Genomic DNA, 11,869 nt, shown 5'->3' with positions numbered 1-11,869 from the left:
AAGAGCCGAGTTGAGTGGGCACAACTTTTTCTAATATTTTTGACATAAATGGAAGATTCGAAATGGGTCTGTTATTTGGATCTAATTGTGGTTTCTTAATAAGAGGTTTTATAACTGACAAGGTTTTCTGTCCTTGTCTGTGTTTGGTTTCAGTTTAGTTTGCTTCTGTTGCAATTTGTGTAACCTTTTTTCTTAAAATGACTGGACTACTCGGTACACACTGAGAACAAACTCAGTACACATCATATTAATAAACCATACTGTGTACGGAGTTTGGTCTTTTAATATCACTGTCTTAGTACAGTAAGCCACGTTAAGCGTTTTTTTATAACGGTTTTCTATGGGGATGCTTAATGTGTAATTAAACCCGTTGCGTTCATATTCTGGGCTCATCTGATTTTTTTATACATAGTATGGTTTATTAACATAATGTGTACAGAGTTTGGTCTTTTATTATCACTGTCTTAGTGCAGTAAGCCACGTTAAGCGTTTTTTGGGGACTTATTCCATGTGCGGTTCAATATCAACAAATAAGATTCCATGTACGACGTTGCGTTTTCATTGGTCAGTCGTTGAAGCCTATTTCTGATTGGTTGTTGCAGTTTTGACAGCGTTTATGCCAAGGGAATGAGAAAGAAATCGAAGAGTACTTAGGCATGCGCGAACGCACAGGGAACACAGTCTAAGCACAAACACGCTTTAAGCGAAGAGGAGAGATTCGCGATTGCACTGAACACGTTTTAAGTGCAGGCATATTCTCTGAGCGAGCCCAAAAAGAGCAGCGTGTATCTGCGCGCGGGAAGCAGAGAGATTCGCACTCGCGCATTATATTCCGCGTGAGAGCAGAGAGATTCTTATTATGTATTATATATATTATATTAATGTACTTTCGCGCTACAATAATGCGCTCTCGACATTTGACAGGAAAATAATGCCATACTATATCAGGTGACCTGTGAATGCACAAAAACTGTTTCCATTGCAGTTTTGCGAAATATTCCTTTTTCGAATTGCCTGAAAAACTACCTCATGCGAGCGTAAAAACTTTTTTTGCGATAAATGGGAGTTTTTGCGAAATGGACATGTTTCCATTGGGTGTATTTTCAATTCGCAATTTCAATTTGCGCAATTTAAAGGGTAATGGAAACACGGCTAAAGTTACTTAGTTGACATAAATCAAGTGTTTCACTCCACATTTCCTCAAAAGAGGCTTGACTACTGTACTGGACCAGTGTCTCTTTAAGTGCTTCAATAAGTTCAACAGCCTTAGCATAGTCCACTGTTTTAGACTGGAACATGTCTGATAAAAACTTGGAGTCACTCAGGACCTTTCTGAACAGATCAAGACATCTAGCAAAATTCAGATCAATTTGAGCCAATATCCCTCTTGCTTCTACAGCCGTTTGTGGATGTTCTCAGATGCGATGTCTTCAAGCACCTGTACTATTGCAGGCAACCTGTCCATAACATTGCGACCTACAGGCCCACCGTCTATCACTTAGCCATTGGAGTTCCCTCTGTGCACCATCAAACATCTCCCGCTGCACATCCAGCCATTTGTTATGTACATAAGACCCAGACATGAATACATACAGTCGTTCCAATAATGAGAAGAACTTTCCTGAATCTGCCACAATTTTTACAGCGTCTACTATAACTAAGTTCAAGTGGTGTGCACTACAGTGAACATAGAAGGCATGTTTGGCTACTTCTTTCATTTTTAACTTTAAACATCTTTAGTTTCATCAACAATAACTGAAAACTGCTTGCTTGTTTTAACTTCCTCGATGATTTCTTCTTTGACCATTGCAGCCAAGCACTCAGGTATTTCATTCTGTATTGTTTTACTCGTGTATTTTGCATTTTTAGCTTGTTGTTCAAGTCTTTTTTTAATGACGGGGTTATGGTTACCCAGCGGGTCTAACATAGACAGAAAAACACAGAGTCGAGAGACTCCCCGTGACCTGCTGTGCTGTTTTGTGTGGCTGTTAGAACTAAAATTTCAGCTAATGTTTTAATGTAGTATTGATTTTCAGCCACCTGCTTCTTTTTTTGCTCATCCATTAGTCCAAACAGGTATTTTTATCCATTATTCTCTTGTTGTCTGTCAATTAGGAACTGTCATTGATCAGTTATAACCATCAGACTGTTGTAACACACTAACATTTTTGCCTGGGTTCATTTGTTAATTTTTTTAATTAAATCTAAGCATTAGATTCTAAAATACAAAATATATAAACTCATCTCCCCATCTCATCACACTTACACACTGACAACTTCCCCTAATTATTCATATTTAAGCAAACATTAATTTTTATATTTATTTGAAGTCTAAGCAATGTCTCTTAAATATTATAGAAAAATGTCCGTCTTTGTCATTTGTTGTTCTTATTCATCATTATGTAACTTAGTATACTATGCAGCAACAATTTCCATACCATGGGGACCAGCTCGACTGGAGATCGTTGGTGATGGCCCAGTGTTACGTCCCTCTTAGAGTTGAATAGGGGTAAGGGAATATAACATTTAAATAAAGATGTGTGTGTAACTCAATATGAATATGAAGGACAGGGCAACAAAAGGAAAAAGATCAACTCAAAAACTCTGTTAAAAAGGATTTATTTTTACAGTGCCAAAAATGAACTAAACTAACTATCAAACGAAAAATATAGAAAAGAAATGTCTTCGGCGTCAAGACGCCCTAACCAAACTACACTATAACAGAAATTACAGGGTGTGGTACTCTCCTAAACCTAGTGTGTCTAATACAATTCAATATGTCCTATGTGGTGCGTAATGTATGTCGCGCGACTTACTAACCTGCTCCCTCCTTCCCAGCCTCACACGCACCGTGATGACTGAACAAGGATGAACAGTATAAAAAAAATTAAAAAAAACACTTCACAACCACTATACGACAATTGGTGAACACGATAGACACACATAAATCAGCGACAGCGAGCCAAACAAAGACAAATGCCAAAGTGAACAAACAGCTGGGGACGTGGAATAGATACAGGTATTTGAGGAAGGTTGTGTAATGTAATTGGATGGGTGAACCGGGACTTCATCATCCTTCAGGAAGACTGACAGGCTGTAGATTGATCCAATGAACATCTGAAACACACACACACACACACACACACACACACACACACACACACACACACACACACACACACACACACACACACACACACACACACACACACAACAACAATGCACCAATGTGTTTCTAACAGCAAACACTCAAAATTAAGTGAGCTGATCTGCTGATGATCCTGAATGTCTTGTTGAATGAGTGTTGATAGTCTGAGGATCATCAATATTAACAGATCTGCTGAAAACACTCTTTATTTCATGACAATAGTTCCTGTTTTCACCTCATTTATTATGCTGATGTCTTCAGATCTCCTGTACATTGACACTTAAAGCTCATTTCATTGGTGTCGGACAGTGGCGGGCGGTGCATTTCACAGGCCTTCAGTGGTGTCCTACCTGAATTAATCCATACGCTTTTAATTAGAGATTAATAATTTATTTGGCCATGGCAACACATGATGGCTGAAATATGATTGGATAAAATATCTAACATAAATTTAAACGACTGGAAGCAGTGCCACCAAGAGAAAAGCTTTGGAATTAAGAGAATGTACTATTGGGAATAATTTAATAAAAATTCATTGAAAAAAAAAAAAGTCAGTTATTCTGATAGTGTTTAGGCCAGCAGAGAAGCCCTGACGGCCACTGGTGTCAACAGACTGAGGGTATTTGTTGGTGACAAATCTGTAGATTTACCTCTGTTTATGCTTAGAAATGTTTTTCTTACCATTGTTTATACATGGAAGAATGTACAATATTTACATTCTGTTGTTCATGAGCATAAAACAAACTCAGTAAAACTCAGCACTTTAATTCATCATCAGTGAAGCCCCTCCCACAGTAATTAATCATCACTGAAGCTCCTCCCACTGTAATTCTCCTATAAATGCTGTAAATCTCCATCAGCTACAAGTGAAGACGAGCATGAAAGCATCAGGAAGAGCTGAAATCTGCAAGACTGAGTTTATTAAAGAGGACAGTGAGAACACGAGTGATCCAGAACCTGCAGAATGAAACACACTGAAGATCCTGAAGAACAAAGAGGTTGGTGTTTATTCTTCATTCATTCATGATGCTGAAGAACATTCATGTTAGAAACATTTAAGCTCTTAATCACTTTTTTTAAATGGGAACAGAATTTTATTAATATTAGGGCCCAAGCCCTGAAAGGGCGCAGAGCCCTATTGTTTTCCTTAGGATTTTTTTTTTTTCTCTTTTTTTTTTCTTACGACTATTCGAGCACTTTTGGGGCCCTTAACGTGCCCGAAAACTCTCGAAACTTTGCACGCGGGTCAGAACCCGCGGCCATCAGGGTCGGGCTGAAGATGGTACCCGGGCGTGGCAGGGGGGCTAGCCCTCTGATGGTCTTCGGGGTCTATTGGACCCCAAATGACTTTAGCTCAAATTAAAAAAAATGTTCTCTTTGTCCAAATGGTTTGAAACTTTCTACGGCTCTCAACACTTTCTAGATCTACGAAAAAAGAAAAAAAAATTTATGATATCTGTTTTTATGTTGGCGTGACAAAAATAGTCACACTCGTGGTCTTCGGGGTCTATTGGACCCCGCAATCAAAATAGACAAAATAACATCATCAAAATCAGAAACAACATAGAACACATAGACAGAAATGACAGAAATAAAGTGGCACACTTCCAACAATGCAAAAAACATCCACAATCCAAAATTATCATGCTCACCACAGGCGCACACACACACACACAAACACACACATAAAGAGGAATACAGGAATTCATACAGGAACATACAACATTTATACAGGAATACATACAGACTATAAAAACTGTTCTCTTATCATTTGTAAAATAAAATAATCTAAAATGCAGAACCACCAGAAAAATAAATTGGTAACACTTAGACGCATTGAAAATGTGCGCACACACACACACACACACACACACACACACACACACACACACACACACACACACACACACACACACACACACACACAGACACACACGCGCACACACACACACACACACTCACACACTCACACAGACACACAAACACACAAACACACAGAAATACATTTGTAAGGCTATAAAAAGTCTTATAATTTGTCAAATAAAATCATACAAAATGAAGAACCACCTCAAAAATAAATTGGTGACACTGTACACATAAAAATTAAAATAAAATGTACACACACACACACAAAAACAACAACAACAGTGAAGTGCCAAACCTGCTCCAACCCTGTCTGCAGGTTTGGCACTTCACTGTTGTTGTTGTTGTTTTTGTGTGTGCTGTCTTTTTTCAGTACAAAAATTGCAAAATTTTGACAAATTATTTTATTTTTGTTATAATTGTGATTTTATAATATTTAGATATGAATCCAACTTTAGAAACTATATCTTTCAGTAATTCAAATAGCAAACAGCATATAATGGAGCTCTATAGCCATCTAGTGGTTAAAGTGATTTATTACAAATTTTAACCTGTATTTTCCAAAAAATGGGAAAAAAAATAATACATTAAACCTTGTAAAATTATCCATGGTATCCCCAGGAATGAAAGTTAGAAATCTGGGTCTTTTATAAAGTTTATTTAACATAAAATGCTGTTTTTTTGTAAAAATCCTATTTAATTAAATATTTATTTATTTATTTATATAATTTTTTTAAAAATCATAAATTCTACAAAAACTGCACAAATGTTGAGTAAAAACATTAATAAACCTAGTAAAATTATATTTGTTAAAAAAAAAATATTGTTCGGTTACAAAATTAAATGTTGTTGTCTGGGGTCCAATAGACCCCGAAGACACGAGTGTGACTTTTTTTGAAGACCATCAGAGAGCTAGACAGCACCCCCTGGAACAGGTTCCGAAAACTTGGTCCATAAATCAAACACGCTTGCATGTAAGAATATGAAACTCGGTACACATATAAATCTCATCGGTTCATATATACTTCATACTCTTACTTTTTACCCCAGCCCAACAGGAAATCGAAACAGGGTTGTTTGTAAAACGCATGCAATGGAATTTAAAGTACTTCTCCTAGAGAATTCAAAGAAATGGCACAAAACTCGGTCAGCATGAAGTCAAGACATTGAGGATGAAAAATTGCCAGGGGATTTTTGATATCTCGAACGGTTTGGCCGTGGCGAGGAAACGAAATTATGGCGAGAAACGTGAAACAGGAAGTGTGTTATAACTTCAGCATACATTAACTGATCTTGATGAAACTTCAGCAGTGTGTTCGCTGTAAGAGGCCGATCAGATGGATGTGACTATTGTGAGTCAAAGTCATAGCGCCACCAACTGGCAGCAGGAAGTGTGTCACTTTCAAAATGCTTTGAAATCACCCTCTTATTTTTACCCGATTTGCTTCAAACTTCATCTGTATAATGTAAACACACGCCAGATGTAGACCTGTGAAAGGATTATTTAATATCTAAGATAATGTTGCCTTGGCAATGCATCAAACTTTAATATTCTTGTTTGATGCTTTTGAGACTCTTAGCATGCTTGAAATTGCATGAAACTCGATAGACACATCACATTTATTAGCCAGTAGACATGTGCAAAGTTTCAGAAACGGGTGTGGTGAGGGGCTCAGTAGCGCCACCTTTAGTCAAAAATGGGGTATTAGTTTTACCTACAGTAACAAAAATCGGTATATTGTTCTCCTCGAGCCGGACAACTTTCTAATTTACAGTCATTAGCTCCGAACAACACAAAGTCAGATATTTTGGTTTTACTGTGATTTTCAGGAGAATTTTCTCCCTCCCTCTCCCTCTGTCTCTGTGTGTGTGTGTGGGGTTTGGGAAATTTGACTATTATTTTAATGGTGTTCAAGGTTTCAGGGGCTTTTGGGGCCCTTAACGTGCTTGAAAACTTTTGAAACTTTGCACACAGGTCAGAGCCCACGGCCATCAGGGCCGAGCTGAAGCTGGTACCCGGGCGTGGCAGGGGGGCTCAACAGCGCCCCCTTGAATGGGGTCACCAAAACTTGGTCCATAGATCAAACACGCTTGCATGAATTAATATGAAACTCAGTATATAGACATATAGATCTCATCGGGCCGAACAACTTTCCCTCGTTCAAGTTTTACGCCAGCCCAACAGGAAGTTGGCTATTATGGGTTGTTTGGAGAACGCTTGCAATGGAATTTGAAGTACTTCTCCTAGAGATTGCATCCGTTTACTGCCAAACTCGGTCACCTTGAGGTCAACACATTGAGGATGCTAAATTGCGGACAGATTTTTGATATCTCGAACGGTTTGGCTGTGGCGAGGAAACGAATTTATGACGAATAATGGAAACAGGAAGTGTGTTATAACTTCATCATAGATTAACTGATCTTGATGCAACTTCAGCAGTGTGTTCGCTGTAAGAGGCCGATCACATGGATGTGACTATTGTGAGTCAAAGTTATAGCGCCACCAACTGGCAGCAGGAAGTGTGTCACTTTCTAAATGCTTTTGACAAAAGTGGGGGGGAGGGTTAGTTTTATCTACAGTAACAAAACTCGGTAGGTATATTGTACTCTTCGAGCCGGACAACTTTCTAATTTACATTCATTAGCTACGACCAACAGGAAGTCAGATATTTTGGTTTGAATGTGGATTTCAGATTCTGAGTTTTTAGCTACTCCTCCTAAGTAGTTTATTTTATTCACGCCAAACTTTTTCAACATGATGAAAATATATTAAAGATGCTAAATTGTGAATGGATATTGAATATCTCAAACGGTTTTGCTATGGTGAGGGATTAAATTAATGTCAAAAAAAAAAATCAGGAAATGTCTCATATCTTTCTAAAATGTAATTATACACCATTTATTTTTATATAAAATTATACAAATATTAGAACTAAACCCATTTTATTCATTTTTTTCAATTAAAGAATTATGTTTAAATTGAATGGTTGTTTAGTCAAAAAAAAAATCCAAATCATACATAGTGCTATACTGCCCTCTTGTGTTCAAAATCAGGTAGGCCTATTTTCTTTATATATAAATATTAGGGATGTTACTATGGGAATATTTTCCCACGGGTTAATCAACTTGTGACACCGCTGGGAGCTTTAAAATCGCTAACTTGGAAGTGGAAGTAAAATACGGACGTCCGCACAAGACATTAATAATGGTGCAGAGTAGAGCGACCTTTTTCAATTAATTCCTATGGAAGTAGGAATGAACTAAACAACGTTCACTCATATATATATATATATATATATATATATATATATATATATATTAGATCAATATATATGTTTTCCTTAAAATTTTTGAAAACCTATGCAATATGATGGATGTCCAAAAGATGGCACTCACAGACTGTTTTTAAATGGGGTTGGATAAATATCTTTTTGCTTTTAAACTGTGTGTGTGTGTGTGTGTGTGTGTTTGTGTTTGTGTGTGTGTGATTGTGCCTTGGTGTCTGTTAGTGACAAGAGTTTAACCCTTGTTCAAGCTTAAGTTTAAGGCCTTGTCTTTTTGGATATATATATATATATATTATATTATATTATATTATTTTTTAAATAATATATATACCTATTATTTGTTCTCCAAAATATTCATATAACCCATATATGTATTTAAATGTATTTAAATGTAATGTTTGCTTTAAATTAAATTAAGATTGTATATTTGGTAATTGAACCTAAATTAATTTAAAATTAATGTGCTATATTTCGGATCAATACAATCAAAGTTTTCCTTCATTTTAATCAACACTAACTTTATTCTCATCTGAATTATAATTCAGTTCTTTCTGTATAAAATAAAAAATCCCGAATAATCCAGACCAAACAGAGCGCACTATTCCTACAACATCATCAGTGCTGAAGCGGAACTACCAGAGCCGATCGGCAGATAGCGAGCAGATGCAGCATATGTGTTGTATCGAGGCAGGGTCAGGCCAGGGGAATCCATTTGCAGCTATTTATTAAGAATGGTCAAGACAGGCAGGGTGAACAATGGCAAGCCCGTAATCGCTGCTCGCAGCTATATTTGTTATTATTTTTTCGTTTTCAACAAATGGTCAATAAAGGGAGGTTAGAGAAACTTTCAAAATGATTGTCAAAATCAGTATATAAACATCATAGCTGTTTTATTTTCAAGTTAACCGTTTTTGCAGCCATCATACACACATCTTGCACACATCTTGCACACTGAGTCCGATGCATTTTTATTAAACCTTTGCGGAAAAAAACGCAAAAAAATACAAAATGGATTCGTCCACCCACTTATCAACGGGTTGCGAAATTATCCCGAGCGATCCAAAATTTACTTCAGAATGTCAGTGGAACAGTTGGTGGTTTGCTAGCGATTCTGGAGCCAAATATTAAAAAGAAGACCACCAATTTCCGTGAACCAATCGATCCTGAACAGAGACTGGCAGAATGTCTAAGGTATGGACACACACACGCGCGTGCTGCCGGCGGAAGCGCTGGGCAGACAGAACAGCTGTATAGGCTGAGGCTACAGGTTATATATTGTACCAGAGAATGTCTAATATAGGGAGAACTGCCACTCTCACTAAACTTCCGGGTTCTGAACTGGTTGCAGTTCCACTCTGATTCCATATGAGGGCGCTCACAGAATGAATGGAGGTCTATGGAGCTATACCCCTCAAAATCCACTTTTTTCAGATATAATTTGTCTAGTAATTTGAATGTTGTTTTTGAAAGGAGATGCAAAGAAATTACAGATTGCTGGGTGTTAGATTTTTTAGAGTCACTTATTTGCTTTAAAAAGTATTTTAAAATGTCAATGACGTCATACACATCGTACGACCAGAGACCTACTTTACGGCAATCCTTCAGTCACTTGGTCCTTTCGCGCATAGACCGACGTAAAATTTAAAAATACTACTGTTATTGTGTCACGAAATGTAGTTTTAATAGTTTTTCAGGCGACAATGTAGTTGTTTAAAGCTCAAATCTGTGCTTTATTTATAAAGATAGCGCCTATTTAAAAATGTAATCTGACGGTCTCAGAGTTGTGAGATCCATGCGATCAATGGGCGCTAAGCGCTCATGTACCCCGCCTGGAACAGCCTTACCTCGGCTAGTGCTTTTGACTTTAGCCGCTGGCTGCCTGGCTCTGATGTCTCTAGTCTAGTGGTTAAATGAGATATAATTCGTCTTGTGTATGTAACGGGCGATATTTGGTCTCATTAATCTCATAAATCATTAATATCATTTGTTCCCTGGCAATATCGTTTTGGCTGAGGGCAAAGTGAAGTTTCATAACTTTATATTTAGGCTATTTTAACGTTGTATCCTGCTGTATGTTTGTCTGAATCGTTACTTTATTTATTGTCTTGACTCTTGTATAACCTGGGCTACTTATACTGTTATAATGGCTATTACTGATCAATAAAATTTAACAAAAATAGACAGGGTTTTGTCATTTTATTTTATATAGCCTATATTTTATTTAGCCTTTTCATTACTATTTTATTTGCTGTATACTGTTTGTTTATTTTATTGACTAAACTATTTACTAATACTTCTCACTTTATCTTATATTTACTATTTGCATTGCATAGTTGTACCATCCATATCGTATTATTACCATAGATAAAGTATCCATCAGTTATCTTTGTTAATGCTAAAATCGGGTCAATCTAAAATGATTTTTCCCACAATAAGAAAACTATCGCAGCAACGTTCCAAAGCGACCAATAGGGCGTCTATGTATTTATTATGTCTATGCTTTTGCACTCTGCACTTTCTTTTCTTTCAAGGCATCGACAACACAGCTGACACAGGTAAATACCATAGGTATTTACTGTCTATGGTAAAAACATGTGTTAGAAGAGTTAAGTCCATTGGTCCCGCTTTAGATGCCTCGATGCCAACAAGCAGTGTCTCTGGTCGTAATCAGTCCTTCACTGACCAATCAGCGTCCATTAGCAGAATGCTAGCGTGTTATGGGCAACAACAACTCAACCTGTAAGAAATCGAAAGGACATAAGTACTCGTTCATTCAACATTCAACCTATAAGCCATGTTGAACTTCCACAACCTACAATCAAATCTGAGATTTCTCAACGGCAATCGGGTGAAAGAGACAAATTTAGCCGTTTAGCTCCATAGACTCCCATTCATTTTGCACTCGGACGATCGCCCCCAGTGGAACTCTAGTGGAACTACAACCAAAATTCGGTACAATAGGACTTAATAGGGAGTGGCCAGGCTTTCCGTAGACGGGCTTTGTTTGTACCCATTCTGGATTTTGTCGTTCGCTTTCACGGTGGCTCTGAATTGTCAAAAAACCTCTCTCAGGCTGTGGATGCAAAAAACGCAGAAAATCTAACCCGATCCGAATTTTTTTATGACGGGCGAAAGTTTCGGAGGCGGTGTGCAAACGTGATTGACATAACGTGAGGTAGAATTTTTTTCTTTAACGTGCAAAAATTTCGGATGCGAATTTCGGACTCAGTGGCCTGACGGTTCGAACGTTTTTAAGATTTCCACTCTGGAGGGTGGTTTCACTTTTTTAAATTTTTAAGCCCCAAAAACGCCGTCTAAACGAAAGGCACATCTGATAAAATATTTTTACATTTTCAACCACAAGCGTTCTCGTGTAAACAGGGCGAGTCAACATGCGGAGAAATCGCTCAAAATGTATGTTCAGAATCGGCACGAGCTTTGTCCTTTCGCAAATCCCCTCATAAACAACAAAGTAGACACAATATAAATGAGAGATGAGATTCGCTGTGCAGTGCGGACAACTTCAGTGTTTATGACGAGACTTTTAGGGAGAGTGCAGAATGGCTTAAAG

At 37.5% G+C, this 11,869-nt stretch overlaps 2 protein-coding genes across 3 annotated transcripts in view; one reads left to right on the top strand and one right to left on the bottom strand.

Annotated features, from left to right (window-relative positions):
• Positions 1 to 11,869, bottom strand: part of LOC143746091 (uncharacterized) — a 606,033-nt gene that overhangs the window by 110,089 nt on the left and 484,075 nt on the right. The gene's annotated exons all lie outside the window — the stretch shown is intronic.
• LOC143746097 (uncharacterized) overlaps positions 1 to 11,869 on the top strand; it is a 543,695-nt gene that overhangs the window by 454,499 nt on the left and 77,327 nt on the right. The window contains exon 2 of one of the 2 annotated variants that reach the window (XM_077237845.1): positions 4,112 to 4,146. In XM_077237845.1, coding sequence (XP_077093960.1) covers positions 4,112 to 4,146 — 35 coding nt within the window. Of the gene's footprint in view, positions 1 to 4,008; positions 4,147 to 11,869 lie in introns of both variants that reach the window. The other variant, XM_077237846.1, reaches the window with a different exon arrangement.

The sequence above is a fragment of the Siphateles boraxobius genome, unplaced genomic scaffold, assembly GCF_051911475.1.
Source record: "Siphateles boraxobius isolate OS27281-9 unplaced genomic scaffold, OSU_SipBor_1 21, whole genome shotgun sequence".
Taxonomy (NCBI): Eukaryota; Metazoa; Chordata; class Actinopteri; order Cypriniformes; family Leuciscidae; genus Siphateles; species Siphateles boraxobius.
This window is presented reverse-complemented; position numbering and strand designations above follow the sequence as displayed.